The sequence below is a fragment of the Prinia subflava genome, chromosome 2 (assembly GCF_021018805.1).
Source record: "Prinia subflava isolate CZ2003 ecotype Zambia chromosome 2, Cam_Psub_1.2, whole genome shotgun sequence".
NCBI classification, from domain to species: domain Eukaryota; kingdom Metazoa; phylum Chordata; class Aves; order Passeriformes; family Cisticolidae; genus Prinia; species Prinia subflava.
In genome coordinates, this window is record NC_086248.1 from 32,472,782 (window position 1) to 32,490,433 (window position 17,652).

Consider the following 17,652-nt stretch of genomic DNA (forward strand, 5'->3'; position numbering starts at 1 on the left):
TTCACAAAAGAGTTTTGGACAGCGTTCCACACATGGGGCTCTTAAAAACAGAAGGAAAGCTGATCTTTTATGGAATAAGCAGTTGTTTTCAAAAGTTACTTCTTACTGAAGTTCCCTAGGAGGTTTGTTCCTTTTGAGTGTGTTCAGAGATAAGCTGAGGAAAAAGGAGATGATAGAGTTTGCTATGAACACTAGATTATTCAGTGGAGTAAAAAAGAATTGCAGAAGGGTTTTCTGATACTGCACGATGTTAGTGTTAGTGCCAGTCAGAGTTAGTAAATGCAAGGTGAGAGAGTAAGTTACTTGGCCTGAACAATGGTGTGCCCACAGGGAAATTGCATGCCCACATTTCAGATGCTGCGTGCTTTTGAAGATAAGTACTGGCTCCAACTTTTCATTTCCCAAACAAAATAGGATTACCTGGGTATTTTTTGAACTGTTATGCAGTTGCTGTGGCATCTATACAAATTGTTCAGGAACAAAGAAGGCAATAGAGAAGACCATTTAGCCCCTGAGAAGACCATTTAGCCCCTGAAAAAGTTCACCTTGCAGCTCTGGGACTAGATGGCAAGGAGACATGGAGGCTGCTCTGGGCTAGGTATTGATCCTGGCTGGATGCACGTCTGTCACAGAGAGCATTTGTCATGGGTTCCATTGCCATCAGGATGACTCATTCAGCCTAAACTGGCACTTTTTTATAAGGGATTACAGATTAAATGCCTTCAGTTTCTACTAAGTGTGTTAGCAGGAGTTAAAAGTGGTGGATTTTAAGAGGAATGGGAGAAGACAAAACAATTCAGCATGCATTCATTCTTATTAGTAGAGAAAATGTTAAGCTTTGTACCCACTAACATGGTGAGCTATCAGATTATGGGGCATTTTTGTCCTGATTGTAATTAAATAGCTCTTCAGAGCGTGGCTAGATTAGAAAAGATAGTTGCAGATATTTACCCTACAGTGAATCTGAACAACCGGCTTCCAGTTTTGATAGCATGGAACATCCAACACATGGTGGCTAGCACACAACAGGAGTAGGCAGGGTGTTAAACAGGTAAGTGTGCTTTAGAGGGACTGTGTGCACCAGTCCAGGCTAGAAAAAAGGATTGCAAACTGAAGTACAACTTGGACAAACAAATGGTTTTATTTGGGTTTATAACAGTCAGGTTCAGAAATGCAATGTGAGCAAGCAAGCAGGGTGGAGAATGGGCTGCTTTTGCAATGTGAGAGCATCCAGTGTCTTATTATAGCTACAATAATTTCACAGTAATCTTTTTCTGTTTTAGAGATGCTGTGTGTTAGAGAATGGAAATGTTCTTTCCACTTAGTTGAGAGACTGTGAAATGCTGCTTGAGTTGTGGGTTTGTCAGTGTTAGCAAAGTGTTAGCTCTAGGGAACTCTGAGAAAAACAACGTGAAGTTATTTTTTTTTCAGAGTAGTTCCCCGCGGTATAATTTTTAGTGCTTTGTTCCATCCAGTTTTAAATCACTCTACTGCTGGAGCTTTTATTTGCCTTGCAGCTTTTCTACTAACAACTCTCACTGCTGGCAATTTGTTCTTAACTGCGTTTGCTAACTTCACTTGCAGCTAATACCATTCTAGACAACTGTAAAATTAATCACTCTTCACAATCTCCATATGGTTCTAGTTGCTGCAAGCTTATCTAAGGCCTCCTTAGAAATCATCTAACTATGCTATATATTTATTTTTAATTAATCCACAGGACAATTTTTTTAGCCCTTATTTTTGCTATGGTAGGAAGTCGGTGAGATCAGAAGTGCATAACCTTTGCAGCAGCAGCAGGAGCTTGCATTAGCAGCTTGTTAGGATGCCTGGGGGAAGCACCTGATTTCCATATACATTTACACAGGATTTTAATCAGAAATAGATGCACATAGTGGCATTTATTTATAGGGTACTTGTCGTGGTTTGAAGGGAAGTGAGTTTTTTTGGAAGTAGTGGTCAAACCAATTAGTCTTTAGATCTAAATATTAGCACCTTTGTTAGCCACTAAGAAGTAGACACGCCTCTGAGGACACAAGGGGTTAAAAGCTGGATTTCCCAGCAGGACTCTCTCTTTCCTGCTCTGCTTTCGGAGAGGGAGCGTCTTCTCCTCTCCCCTGCCGGCCTGGCTAGGCCGGGTGGGGGAGGGGAGCAAAGTGGGCCTGGCTGTGCAAGGTGGGCCTCGGGGTGGGGAACAGAGGGAGCTAGAGTAGAGCTAGTCCAGCTTCCATCTAGAATAGAAGGGTGAAGAGAGAACTTTAGAAGTGCCTTCCGTCCCCCCCTCCCTGTCCCATCCCGTTCCCCCCCCCCCTTTCCCCCCCCCCGGTCCCGTCTCTCTCCTCCCCCCACAGAGAGAAGGTGCCGAGCTGGAGCTGCTTGTGAGAGCTGCAGTGCCTGCGATCGCCTGTGCCTGACCTTGGTAGTAAGAGATAAAGCTTTTAACTCTTTCTAAAGCAGAAGAGAATTACCCCTAGACGCTAAATTCTCATAGTTAGTAGTTTTAAAAGAGAAAAGACAGCCTAAGACCGAGAAAGTAATGTAAGATAAAAAGAAGCCCCTTCGATTACCAGAATGAAGAGGAGTGGCTTATGAAGCTAAACTTTTCTTACATAATGATAACCATAGACAGACCCTAGACCCTCCTGACTATAAATAAGACTGTGTTTAGGTAGATGTTTTTAGCTCAAACCCAGAGACGTTCTGGCCTGCTTCTTGGAGCCCCCGGCCCCAGGGGTAAATGGGGGGGACCTGAGTCCCAAAATGAGAAGATGGCTAGTTTTTAGTACTTAGCCAAAACATCCTTAAAAAAAGCCCTGTTACAGTGCAAGTCCATAGACGGCAGTGAAAGTGCCAGACATAGAAAGGAGGGTGTCACCCTGGCAAACCCTTCCAGGCAGTGCCATGGGTGACGTAGAAACACGAGATAGTAGACCTGTGTTTCCTGTGGGGGGGTAGTCTGTAGTGCAAGAGAGACTCCTCTCGTCCTAGATAAAATGTAGATTGTCTGAATTTTAAAAGATGATGATTTAGATTAAGAACCCAGGGTTGTTGAAAGATTAAGCAAGTAGATAAAAGTAATGTGCTAGAGACAACTGAGTGAGCATGTATAAAATAGAATTAAGAAGAAGAAAAGCAGTGTTTTTAAGAAGTTTTCTCTTCTGCTTTTGAGTAGTTAAGTTTTTCTTTCCTTTTCTATTGTCCATTGTTATGTAATATAATAAATTGTCTGTCTGTTTCAAGAAGTAAGCCTGCTCTGCTCTGTTCTTGACCACATCTCACAAGAGTTCATTAAGTAAAATATACCCTCATAAGTGCATTAGCATTTTGTCAAATGTCAACCCATGACAGTACTGTAAGTATATGCAGCACTTCAGAGCACAGAATGTGGTTTCCCCACTGATTGTACTTTCCCTGCAGCCTTCAAAGCAATCTCCCTTAATCAGCCCAGCTGCTCAAAAGTAACATTTTCTTCTCTTTCTCTAGAAGAAAACAGATTCTATATTTGCCACCTATGATTTACTCGGGGAGTGGTGTGGAGATGACACTTGTTTTCTTTAATGGCTATGTCTAACACTTGGCACTGGCACCCTGTTTAAAATAACAGTGATAATATTTGTTGTACCTGTCAGAGTGTTATTGAACAAAACAAACCATCTCGCACACTATATCTGGTAGGCTCTGGGTTAGAGATGGTCTGAATGGGATGCCACCCTTGGGTTTATGTCCAATATTCTCCGTGTTTCAAAAATTATTCAGGAGTCACAGTTATCTGTGCACATCCATACAATCAGTTAAAACAGGTTTTAAAGTTTGCTCACTCAGTTGCAGAATCTTCCAATGGCAGTATATCCCTGAATGTAGCTAAAAACCTGTGTAAGGCATCACCGTTTTTATATTACCACATACTTAAAGAAATACCTCCAGAGTACTCTGTATTTACTGAGTTTTTTGTCTTTCTTGTAGTAACTGGTACATATTATACTTGTTATTTTTTCATTAAGCAGCAGAAACTTTGTCACCATAGGTTTATGGGTTGTCATTCTGCCATCTCATGCCAAACAGCCAAGACAGAGTGAGGGCATGAGAGGATGGAGCACAGCTACCCCATCCCAGAGGGTGCTTACCATCTGTAACTATCTGGAGACACTGTGGATGAGTATCAGGAGGCAGGAGCATACATCAAGGCTCTCATTAACCATTTCCATAGTGCCAAGAACAAAAATGCCATGATCAGATGGAAGAAGCTAAATCTGGGTATATCAGTCCAAATGTACAAGTAGATTTCAAGAGACATTTTCAAGTGTTTTCAGATATTTTTTATTTACAGTTACACATATCAGCATACATTTCCCAACGGGCATTAGTGTACATTCCAAACTATAAATGCTTTCCCTTGCTCAGGCTTGGCTTGTGTATCATAAAAAGTTCTCGTAATTTTGTTAAGTCATTAGCCAGGACCAGAATACATAATTTTATGTGCAGATGGGCTGTTCTCTTAGTGTTTTGTTACATACTTGTCTCCTTGAAGTGTGCTTTTGCTAAGTTATTTATTTTTTTCCCTGTTCTCTTCTGGGGAAAAGAGCAGTTATTCCTATAAACAGCAAGTGTCATGAGGGTGGGCACAATGGTCCTGTGACAAAGATGTTATTCAGAAGTAGCAGATAGGAGGAAGGGCTATATAAGGTTGTGTTCAGTTGAAAAGAGTGAAAATATAAAGCAAAGCATATTTCTAGATTTGATATGCTCAATGGGATATTGACTATCTTTTTCATCTTTATTTATTTTAGAGTCCTGCAGCAGTGATATGATGCCACATAAAAAATAGGCTTTATAAGCAGAATTCAAGTATGATTCTGTTAATAGTTGTTCAGTGGCTTCTGGAGTGATTGGGATACCAATATTGTTATATTTGTGTAATTTTTTTCTGTGATTCTTGGCCCACAGATTTAGAAAATGGAGAAAGTTACTCCATATGTCCAGAACACCTGAAGTGCAGCTTTCCCTAAGTCACAGTGAAAAGTATTTCTTCTGTGGCTATTGAAATCAAATGGGTATTTCCTCAGCCAAAATATGAGTAGTAGACATAAACAGTAGGGAAGAAAAATTTTTGCATTTGAAGTAGTCTCAGTCTTGACTCCAATTTAAAAATCTGTTGTCTCCTACCTGTCTTTTCCATATCTTTGTGTGAACATAGTCACAAACGGAAGCAAAGTATCTAAGGGAAAATGTATCACAGAGGGACACCTTGTTATGACTTCAGCAATTATTTGGTCCATTTATCTTCAGTAGCACATACTGCTACTGTCAGATTTGGTGGCGTTAAATTTAGCTGGGAAGGAAATTTTGTAATATGTGGTGCAAAATTATCTTTCACTCCATGATATCGATCTTGCCGTAGCACTTGGTGCCACAGGATGGCAGTGTCCTTAAATACACAGGAACCTTGGGAGGGCACAGCCAAATTCCAAGGCCTGGATCTGCTCAGCAGGAAAGAGAACCTGTTTTCAAAAGGATTAATGAGAGGGAACAGGGGAAAACAAATGCATTTTTTCTATGTTGAGTTACAGCACAGCTATTTCTGTAAGATACTAGTCATAGAAGTTTGTGTTTTCTTTGTGGTAATGTCTATAAGATATGTGAAACCTCTGGGGGAAAAAATCTTTTTTGGCAATCGTAATTAGATTCTATCATAAATAGTAAGTTTTGCGCCATTTTGTAAATTAAATGAGCTGTGAGTGCTAGACTGTCTTGATCACTTTTTAGCAAACCCCAACCAGCCACATAAAAGAAAAAAAATATAGCTTTTATGGACTACTGGTCCTTACCAATCCTTGCTCTTACTAGAAGAGTTTTTCTGAAAATATCTAAAAAACAGGACTGTTGTGCTTGATTTTGAGTACTATCAATCAATCATGATACAAATTTTGAAATTTCAATTTTTTGTAGTTTGCTATACAATGGTACTAAAACCATATAATATCTTAGAAGGAAAATACTTCACATAGTTAATGTCATTTGCATAAACTTATGCATGCATGCTGCACGGTAAACGTGAGTGTCTGTAGGAAATATTCTGACACAAAGCATCTTTTGAAATATGTCAACACTGAAGGCAAATATTTCCTATGCAAGTAAATTTAGTAAATAAAACTTACTTAGTAACTGGAAGGTTGGGTATCTGCTTTACTGCAGTTCACGGGTGTTACCTGCAAAGCTGCAATTAAACTGTAGGCTGTGCTGTATTTGCTATGTTAGAGTAATTTCACAATAAATTGTTAATTCAAACTGTTTACTGCAGAAGGAAGTAGGTGAAAGATACCTGACTGTTAGACCAATAGCCAGCTGGTCAAATATTCACATGTAACTGCAATTATTCTGTATCTTCCTGAGTTCAGTATCTTATTTATATGTCCTACAGGATTTGCTAGTGCTCATGCAGCCATTATGTTGACCAGTATAGCTGCTGTTGATGCCAAGGTATCACTGGTGGAAGAGCCTTTTCCAAGGGTTACCATTATGCCAGAATAATAGCCGTTCAGTCTTTGTTCATATGATGTTGCTACAAGCTGCTGCTGCTGCTAAAATGTCTCCAAATAGGGGCCTAAAAAGCACTTCTCACATAGGAACTTTCTAAAAGCAGTTGAAGCTTCTAGATTTCTTGTACCAGGTGAATTTACAGTTACACACTAATGCACACAGCTTCTACCTAGCATCCACTTTTATGACCTAATTGTTCTATTCAAGGGAAGAGCAGCAAAATCATATTGTAGAGCTACTGTATAATTGACTTAAAATAATGCAAGAAGTCTTTAACATCCAGCTAGTTTTTAACTGAAGATATTTGCACGGAAAATTAAAAATTTCTGTTGCGAAGTCATAAGTAATATGCCAAAACATATATAAAAGTAATGATAAGTAATATGCCAAAACATAAAAGTTCAGCTTTTATAGGACACCATGTACATACAGCAGATGCTTAATTTCTGTCTTTTAAGGTTGTATTCCTCTACTTTGTTTTAGGAAGAAAATATGACTGTAACAGAAGATTTTAGTAGAATAGAAAATACTTACCAAATGGAAGCAGAGGTATGTATTCAACCTAAACAAAAATAAAAATAAAATAAAAGAATATGAAGTGTGTCAAGGACCTATAAAAATTTGCAGACTATCTTTTCTCAGACCAAGGAGCCTAGTCCAAAAAACTATTTAAGAATTGCAGTTTATAGCAGAGTTCAGCTGCAGTCTTCTGTTGTGTGCAGAACTTGTTTCCTTCTCAGATGAATGTGTGCTTTTTAAATGTTACCTGATGCTACAGACTGGCATATTTGGTTCTGGGGCAGTGTGAGCAAACCAGCAATTCTGAGCTCTCCTTCACCTATAGCCCTTCTTGCCCTCTGCTTCTTCCAAGGAGTTGGTGAGTTCAGAAAGCTGCTCCAGTTAATAACCCTTTTTTCCCCCAGCTCAGCTTTCTTTTTTTTTTTTTTTTTTCATTATTTTGGCTCCTTGAACTGGGAGCAAACGCAAGATCTGCTTAGATCACAGTTGCATAGCACCTGGGTTTTGATCTGTTCTATACAACTCTGCCATCAGCTTGCTCTAAGTAAAATAAAGCTAATTGTTTCCTGGGTAATGGGCTCAGAATTTTGTAGGTAAAAAGTGCTCTGTGAAATGCAGATACTATGGGAATAATCCCATTTACTTCAGTATCTGCTAAAGGAAGTATATATTTGCACATTCATGCCATAGTAGGAAACAAATGCTGTGCTTGAAACATCCACTGAGGGAAATTATGTGTGTTCAGCTAATGTATTTTTTTAGGCCATAAAACTTTAATCACTACCCAGCAAGTTTAGAGATTCTTACAAAGTAAACCTGGAAGCCTGTAATAAAATGATAGCTGTTTTATGGAGCTGTGGTTTACAGCCCTCTTAAGCAGATTCAGCCTCCTTAGTTTGCTTGCTTTAAGGCATATTCTCATCTCAATAACACCAATAAATACAGTAATTTTTGAGAATTTGGAGAACAAAATTTGGATTTTAAAATGAATCTTAAGATAGTTAAATGGTGTGCATCAGTGTCATGTTCTGAATGACTTCAGCTTCCTCGTGGAGACACCACCTTGAGATCTTAAATCAGCCTGTTTTTTATATGACCTGGACTTAAAAATTAATAAAACTATTACTAATTATTATATGAATTATTGTTTAGGCTACAGACAAGCTTAGGCTTACAACTTCAGTCTTAAGTGATAACTTAACCAGTTATCCATCTTCGGCTATTAGTTTTTACACAATAAGGATTATATGTGGAAAGGTAGTTGCTTGGATTTAGTGTTGATTTGTAAGCAGCTTGGACCAACTGTAATTACTTGCAAAGTTGTGTGGTTGCCTGGGACCCAGGGGTTGGAACTGGAAGAATCTAGGCACAGTGCTGCTGTTTTGGCTGCTCTGCATGCTGAGGTAGCAGTGTGGCCACTCTTAATGATAAGTGATTAGTCTCTCTTGCTTCTCCCTTTATGTATATCCTTGTGTCGTTAGTGCAGCTTCATAAACCAGTGAAGTTCCATTGACCAACATGTTTGCCTACTTTAGCAATGTAAATGAATTGAAAATTCACTTCCACTCACTTCTCTGTTAAAGAGTTTTCCATTATATGTGTTATATGTAAAGTCTTGGAAGGCTGGTGTTACTTCATTCTATAAACTCTTTACCATTTGTCTCCTGTAAAGAATTTTTAGAAGACTGAAAAATTTCCAGGCAAATAGCTATTTAAAAGTATAATGAAGAATTCAAGATACTCTTTCAACTGTAAGAAGATAATTCATGCTGTAACAAAGGAAAATATGCAGAAGAATGAAGTTATGTATAAGATCACAAAGCTCTATAATATCTTTATCATAACAGTTCATTTATTGCATGACATTCTCATAGGAGGAAGATTATGTTGGTTTTGTTCATTTCTTAAATACACTTGCCTCCTTATAAACCATAATTTCTTACCATTTACAGCCTTACCCAAACCTTGGAATGTCTCTAATAGTTTTGCATAGCCTCACGTTACTTTTTCACACTTTTAACCTTATTAACTGATGAAGTTAAAACATTCCTTTGCATTTTAATGCCCAAGTAGTCTCTGTAATTGTAAGTGGAATTTATTAGATGTAGCTCTAAATGAAAAATGTTGGGTTTTTTTAGGAGGGGGAACAGCAAAATCAGCTATTGCTCAGTTGTTTTCTGCCCCTGAGGGTACCTGATCAAGTGCTTCTTTTTTAACAGTGAAGTTCCTGAGTGCCCAGAAGTCCCTGAGTCTGAGCAATTTATCTTCTGCTCAAGACCCATAGTTCTTTTGTTTCATCATGCTTTTGTTTCATCCCATAGAAGCAACAAATCTTACAAATGCTGATGGCAGTCTGGAAAACACTGTGACAGTCCTCATGGTGACTTTCCACAAAATACAGCTATGACAGTTTTCTGGCAAAACATCACAGGGGGATGTATGCTTTTTATAGGTATAGCAAGAACTCCCACTGAAGAAAAAACTGTAGGTGTAGCCTCATCTTCAGTGTCTGTTCAATTGATACTGCACCTTTCAGAGCCACTGAACCAGTGCAAAGATCCAAGCCAGGATAAGGTTCAGGTTCTTCATCAAAAGGTTATCAAGGGTAGCAAGATGGGAGCATTAATTACTTTGTGTTAATTGTCAATAACTACTTTTTACTTTACTGTGTATATGAAGTAGTTCCCTCCTCGCTCACTGAGAGACTCATCTTCCTTGAATTATCTCATTCCCCACAAGGTAAATCTCTGGTATGCAAACAGGAGGCTGCTGCAGTGCAGCTGATGTGCTGTAACTTGGATTTCTGTGTCATATCCCTTCACTGGGGCAGAGTGATGCATAGACTGTGCAGCCACGGGGGGCAACTCTATGGTGTTCGTGGTAGAATTTTCTTGACAGCAGGTTTTTTTTCTTCCACTCCTGTGGAAGCTGTATTAGTATGCAAAAAGAAGGGAGTTAGGGTTAAGAGAGAAGGTGAACCTGACTGATGGTGAGAGAACTGTACTGGAAGTGGAGGTTTTAATTTTTTCTAAAAACTGAGTTAGAGCTCCAGGATTTCTGGCTGCTGAATGCTGCATCAGCTCAGTGTCATTTCTTCAGTCCTGGCAGCTGTGCTTTGCTGTAGAGAAAAGCTGGCTCCTGCCTGGAAAGTTGCTGCCTGACTGCATTTTCCACCAGGAAAACTGTTGGGCTCTGGATCCAGTGCTGATAGTGATTCCTGCTTCACAGCATTTGGGAAGGACCTGAATTCCTAATGTGTCTTCATTTAATGCTTCTTAAATCCAGAGACAGCCAGGTGTTTGTTTTCAATCCAAGTCTGAAGTGCCCAGTTCCCTCTCAGCACTGCGGTGAGTCTGTTCAGACAAGAAAGAATTTGGAGCCCACTACAAGCTGAATTGGGCTCAGCTTAGCTTAATCTCATAGCTAAGGTTTCATTAACCTAATGCTTGAAATTAAAATGTAGTTTTCCTTCATGCACAATGTTTTCCACATCATTTTGCATGAGCTTCTGCATAATTAACATCTAGCAATTTAAGAAAGGACAAACCAGAATGCATCTAGTCATGTGCACCAAGGAGCACATTTGTCCTTCGGATTGTCTGCATACTAAGAATGCCGTATTTCCTCAGAAAGGGATTTATTAATCCTCAGTTTTAAACCATTTAATGAACTTCTTTCTGTTGCAAACCTAATGCTAGTCTCTAGGGCTACATAGAAGTCTTGTAAGTTCATAGATGTTGGAGTTGTATACAGGACTAGTATCTCTAGTTACTTTGTAGATGTCTAGCCGTATACCGATTTAAATAAAAGTATTGAGTCATAGTGGAAAACGAAAATATTACTCATGTGATGTCTGTTCACTCACTCCCAGGTCTGTATCACATTCAGTGATTTTGGAAAAATGCAGAATGTTTGCAATCTACTCATTGAAAAGTTAGGAGCCTCTATTACCATCAGTCCACCTCATTTCTACCATACACCAGAAGCCATAGACACCCTTCGGTAAGTTCTCTCACACGCCAAAAATCTTACAGCCTCAGTTAATATGCATACATAATTTATTGTGTTTGCAATGGGAGCAAGTAGTTTCCTTCACACCTATTAATATTTATGTTAGAGATTTTAGTATTTAAGTGTAACTTATAAATTAATGCTGTTCAGCCTAGAAGATAGAATTTGTTCTTGTCCGTGTGCAGAAGCTGAATGTAATAAAAATGATGTTCGCACTGATTTCCACTGGAGTATAACCTGCTCTGAATCTTAGGTCGACAGAATTTGTCTTTGATTACATCATCACGTGTAGATTTCATTTGTATTTATTTCTGAGAGTGCATGTGTGTTACCAGGTGTTGATAAGTACCCTTGCCAATTCCCATTACTGTTAGCTGCTGCCATGATCTGGAAAGAACCATGTGTGGCACTTCGTCAGCATCAAAACCTGCTGCCCTGAAGCTCACAGTCTCAATCTGTTATGAGCATTGACTAGGCACAGTCCAGACTTTTCCCACCAAGTGGGAGGGACAGAAGGAGGTTTAGTCTTGGTTGGGGTTTTGCCTCTTTTAAGAAAATAACTGCCTGGTACAAGAAGCAAGCTTAATTAGGTGCTGTTGAAGGTTCCAGAGATGTCAAAAGTGAATGTCAGGAGATCGTGAAATATGGCCAGTGAGGTTAAGCAGGTACTAGTATGCCTTGCAGCTGAGCCACTGAAATGCCTGGAGCAAGGGTTGAACTCTTGCTCTGCATGACTCAGTGTGGATGCCTGCAGCATACAGGTGTTAGAAATGCTTGATCTCATCAGAACCAGTAAGGGTGCTGACATTTCCTCCACACACCCTCCTCTCAATGCCCAAGCTGGCCCAGAAGCTGGAGGAAGGTGATGTGCCTTAGCATCTCTGCAGTTACAAAACCCACAACATTAAAAAAACAGCTTGGCAGGAATACTCCAGCTGGACCTGCTTGTTATTGTGCTGCTGCTTCTACCTCTCAGCCGTCAAGTGTGTGTCACTGCTGTTGGAAACACGCGCCGGAAAGCCCAGGAAGTCTGTCGGCTGTTTGGCCAGGCATTGGGAAAGCCTTTATTGATAAAAGAAGAAGAAACAAAAGAATGGGGAGGCCACATAGACAGTCACCTGTCACACTCTGCTGATTCACAGACTCTGCAGGAAAGAATCCAGAATGCTACTGCTTATGCTTCTTGTAGAGTGTTTGCTGTGTTTGAGATAAAGGGAAAAGAGAACAGGAGAAACAAGTTGCTCTAGAAACCTTCAAATCGTACACATTACTTAATAAAATTTGTATGCTTTCTTGTGCTTTTTGATGTTTTTTTACTTCATTCAAGGCTACAGTTAATTCTGAAAGTACATTTCACAGCTGCTTATTTTTGTTCCCTGGCCCCGGTAAGATATTTATGTGCCAAACACTTGGCACTCATGGCTGAAACTGTGCTGCATTTAGACCTTTCCTCCCAAAACTTGAAGTAAATTAATCCCCATTGCTGAGTCATGACAAACTGAACATGCAGTTTGTTCATTTCTGACAAAATTGAGTGTTCAACATAAAATCTTAGGAATGTTTTATTTCATCATATGGAAAAACACACATTTTATCATCCTGGTGTCTGTTTTGCTCAAATTTAAAAAGGACATCTGTTGTCTTAGATGTACATTACATATACAGACACTGAAGTCCTCAGTCATGAGGGTAGAGTTTTTTCAACCATGGCTGCATAATGTGTTTTCATCCATCATATCCACTGAAGTAGGTTTCCATATCAGGGCGATACACCTAAGAAAAAAATACTTCAAGATGAAGAAGCATCAGAATTGGCAATAAATACACACTGATACTTAATTATTGAAGTTACTACACTGTTTGAAAACTGCTGATGAGTTTTTAATGTACATAGAGGTACTTTCAATGGAATTTTCTGTGTACCCTAACCAAATGTGTGTCATCAGAATAGCAGCTCTCTCCAAGTACTTTACAAACGTTGAAGAGATCTCATGAGATGTTACAAGCTAGATTTACACCAGCATCAGTGTTTAAAATGAGCATTGTTTCTTAGTGAAGTAGTTCCCACTTGTGTTGCTGTTAGAGGTATTTGGTATTTCTTTTAGCTGGATCAGTTTTCTAATACAATGAGGCAGCAGGAACAGTAAAGAAGTGGTGGAGGAAATGGTGAAGACAGACCCAGGTGCTGGCCTTAGGTCCAACGTGAAGATGCAAACCCCCCAAGGACAATCCAAGCTGTGTCTTGATGCAGGAGGCCCACAGTGAGTGGCTCAGAACTGTCAGCTGGGAAAGGATCGTGGCAGGTCTAAGCATGTTCTGATCTCTCCGCTCTATAAGAAATTACTGTGCCTATATGGGCTGTACCAAAGGCTGAGAGAGGGCAATCCACAGACCTTCTAACCTTGAGGCATGACTTACCATCTGAGTTACTAATCTCAGCTAGACAACTTGGAAATACCTGGTTTTGTGAGCTTGTTACCAACAGTTTCTCTAATAATCTGTGTGGAGAATTAACTTGCCATGCAGGTGAATAAAGCAATCTGATACCTTAAAAGCTAATTCACAAGGTAATTATTTAAGATGAAGTATCTCTTTCTCCCCATGGAATATGAAGGAAACGGAAGGTAGCCAGCTAACTAGTGAAAGGTGCCTTTTTTAGACAGTGTGGTCAGAATCCAGGTTAAAATATTTATGATAGTTATGTGGAACAGCATAGTTTCTGCTCCTAAATTCAGGCATGTTGGCATATTCTGTATTATAATTGGTGGCTAAAACAAAATGGACTGAACTAAGGCTTCTCCCAAATAAAAGAAATGTTTGTGTCACACTGATTGAGAGGGGTCCTTATGTGCTGCGGCACAGTTTTGAGAGAGAGCATGGAGAGTCTTCAGGCCAGTCTGACTTACTCAATTCCTATGCGAGGTTTTTCCAGAAGGCTTTGGTATCCAATTTGAATTTGCTGTTTGATTAGACCAACCATCTCCTGTTAGATGAATGGTTCCACCTGCTTGCTGTTATTTTAAATATAGGCCCTGCCACTATGTACAAAGAAAGCACCCACAACAGCGTAGAGGTCCCTTGTAAAAGCCACCTGTTTGTGGAATGCGTGCCTGAAGGCTGTTTTCTGGAGTCTCAGACTAGTTTAAAAATCGTGTGTGCCGTGCGTGCGTAAGCTGGGTATCAAAAGCTACTTCAACCCTAATACACATAACAATTTTTGGCTCCCAAAGGGTTTTGCAGTTAAGAAAGGAGACATTCTTCAGTCTGGGCAGCAGCTGAGCAGGAGCTGTTTGAAGTGCAGGTTTTTCAGAGCTAGATGTTTGCTAGATCGCCAGAAATCACAAAACAAAAGTCTGCATCTGCAGCAGCCTATACATAATGGAAATCAAGTTGCTCAAACACTTAAAAACCTCAGCAGCTGGATACTTTGAAGTGGATAGTACCTGAGTTTGGTAATTTTTCAGCTACCAAAAACCCATGCTTGAATGTACAGCAGTAATTTATCTGCTTTCTCTATTAGTTTTCACTAACTTTGCATCCTAGGTAGTATCTATTAAGCCAAAGGTCAGCCAACTTTTAAACATACAGGATAACAGTCAGGTTGCACCTGAATAAAAATAATTACTACCTCTAATCCCATAACTGTTATCTCTTCTTCAGGAACATAAGCTGTAGATTTGCCAAATCCATTTGCTTTGTTAATTAGAATTCGATAGCGAGGAGTATCTTTTAGATCCTGTAAAAATAGAAAGAAAATAAATAGCCTCAAAGAGAGAAGGTGACTAAAGATTACATATTATAATCACTTAACTTTCAGTGGGCTTACAGGACCTAAATCCACTCGAGATACACATGTGTATGTATATATATGTGTATGTGTGTGTATATATATATATACATTAAATATATATACAGTTCATTTTTATGATTTTACTAGTGTCAGAATTAAATACAAAGCAATCAGAACTGCAACACACAAAGTTCTTGGTATATCTATCCTGGTGTTTTATTTTTTAATAGTCGAGAGTTTAATTAACCTTTTTTTCCCACAGACCTTTCAAGAAACAAGACTTAGACTATCCTTGCTTTTTGTACATAGTCCCCATGGCCATCTGCTACCACTCTTCTTCCTTCACAAGTGACAGCTGAACTCCAGAGAGGAAGAGACAAGTTCAGAACATAATGCCACCTCCAACAGCCATGGTCCCGATCCGGGAGAGAGCTAAGGCAACTTCTGTGTGTGTATATATATATATGAATTTTCCAACGAAGAAGTGCCTATGAAAACAAATCCTAGGCCGGGGAAAATGGGCCACAATATTCTTTGGTGTCCATAAACATTCCTGCCCAAAGTAACCCACAATCGAAACAAAAAAAAAAAGTGATGGATGAATACAGATGGAGTTTAGGAAGCAATCAGTATTGATCAATGAACAGGCAGTGGTTTCTGCTCAGTGATTTCTTAGAGATCTGGAAGCCAGAGGAAGGCAAGGAAAAGTTGGGCTGAAAACCTGGCTGATGTTTTGAGGGATTTACAAGGACCAAGCGTAGTAAGCTGCTACCTAAAGGTCAGAAGGCATTTTGCAAGGTGCTTATGGATAGCCAAAGGCAATTAAAACCACAAAACCAACAAAAGACCCTTAAACACCTCGTCATCACTCTTGAAATTAAAACAATAAAGGTGCACACAAAGCCACTGGGACAGCAGAACAATGGAACGTACATGAAAAGAATCAGTGTCTGCTGGGAAATTCCTGGGGGTTCAGCTGGTGATAACACTACTGAGAGGAGAAAAGAAAGCAAGGATGCAGGTGTTTTAGAAGCCAAAGATGAGCGACAGTTGGATAAAATTACATCAGGGAAAGAACCAAATGCACAGAATAGGACTGAATGGCAGTTCCCAGCTGAACATGAATTTCCTGCTATAGGTGAACATTTTCATGTTTTCCTCGTTTTCAGTCCTCTGACTTAATGATCAGTGTCTTCCTGCCACTTGAGCAGCATGTCAGTGGCATGCAGCACTGCATTACCAGATTAGCACTGTCAACAAAGATTAAGCGTTTGATTTTCAAATACAAGAACTTAAGCAAGAGAAATTCAAAGGCTTTAAGATTTCTAACAAAATGTGTTTTTAAAATAGATTTATACTTCAAGTAACCAGATCCTAAAAAAAATTACTTTCTCATGGAAACTGATTAAACACAGAGGATTACTTGCATTTCTTAGGTATGGTGAAGATGCCACCAATTATGGATAACCAGATAAAGGACTTAACAGAGTCTCAACTTTAGTAACACAGCAGGAGAAATCCATGTAGACATCATAGGTTGACACTGGTACTTTGAATACAACCCTGTGTGTAAAAAGTGAGTAGTTTTAATTTGGAATATGTCCATTGCAGCCCTGACAAGCAAAGCTTAGCCTCTCAGTGGTGTAAAAGCCAAGCTGTACTGGGACCACAGTGCAGAAGCAGCAAAGGTATCACTCAGCTGCACAGAACTCTGGAGTATTTCCCACTAGGATAGCAGGAAGTTGGTCTGTAACGGTGTTTCTGAGGGTATTTTAACCTGAGTTAGTCTGTGTATATATTAATAAAGCAGAAGTTTAGTACATTCAAACCGGTTTCACTGGAGAATATCTGGGTTGTAGTTGTTCTTGTGGAGTGTTAGCTTTTACATCCCATCCTACTCCTGAGTACCCAGATCTTCTGTGAATTATTACCTGACCCACACGGAACTTAATATATTCAGGCTTTGGACTGTGAACATGAGTTGATTCTATTTTAACAAAGAAAGAGACTTAGCAAGGATAAGATTTTAACAGAACTTATCCTGACTTCTACCTGAAGAGAACTGACAATCAGATTAATAGGGGAAGTAAAGAAGAACAGGTGCTTTGTTTTTTCTCCCAGAATATTAATTACTATATTTTGCAAAGGAACATCCACTAAGAAAGAAAGACACTTTTCTATTTGTATGCATTTGATATTATGTAGGGATCTTAACAGAGTTTTAGAAAGCATTAACATGTGTGCATTGACAATTACTTAAGCCTTACATACAGTGTTTTACAGTACTTTCATGGGGGAACTTACTGTGACATTATTTTTTGCCAGTTTAGGTCAGAGTATTCTTCTATTCAGTCTGATTAGGGACTTTTTTCCAGGAACAAAGAGATCAACTATTTCTTTTTCCATTTATGAAATTGATCTAAATCAGTCCATTTGAATCAAGTGAAAGTTGTAGCTGTTTACATACACTGATGTATTCAGTAAAATACATACACATAGTTACAACATATTAATACTATTACATGATAAAGAGGCCTTGGATTTTATATCTTCTGTTTTGTTTACTGAATATTACCAATCATGTTTAGAGAGATGAAAAAAGGAAAACCATTGGCCATTTACAAATTAAGTATAGAAATCCACTATAGAAGCTTTATAGACAACATCAGGAGTAAAATATGAAAGGATTGCAAAAACTTCAATACCTGCAAAATAAGAATGGAGTTTTACTTCACTGTCACCACTTTTAGGTTTGTTCTCTCCATAGTACCAATTCCTAAAATGTAAAACTTAAT

General features: G+C 39.1%; 1 protein-coding gene across 3 annotated transcripts in view; it reads left to right on the top strand.

Moving 5' to 3' along the window:
* IRAK1BP1 (interleukin 1 receptor associated kinase 1 binding protein 1) overlaps window positions 1-17,652 on the top strand; it is a 34,107-nt gene that overhangs the window by 1,257 nt on the left and 15,198 nt on the right. The window contains exons 2-4 of one of the 3 annotated variants that reach the window (XM_063389509.1): window positions 7,021-7,086; window positions 10,928-11,058; window positions 11,984-12,446. In XM_063389509.1, coding sequence (XP_063245579.1) covers window positions 7,021-7,086; window positions 10,928-11,058; window positions 11,984-12,314 — 528 coding nt within the window. In that variant the 3' untranslated portion in view covers window positions 12,315-12,446. Of the gene's footprint in view, window positions 1-7,020; window positions 7,087-10,927; window positions 11,059-11,983; window positions 12,447-17,652 lie in introns of those variants that run through there. The other 2 variants (XM_063389510.1, XM_063389511.1) reach the window with 2 other exon arrangements.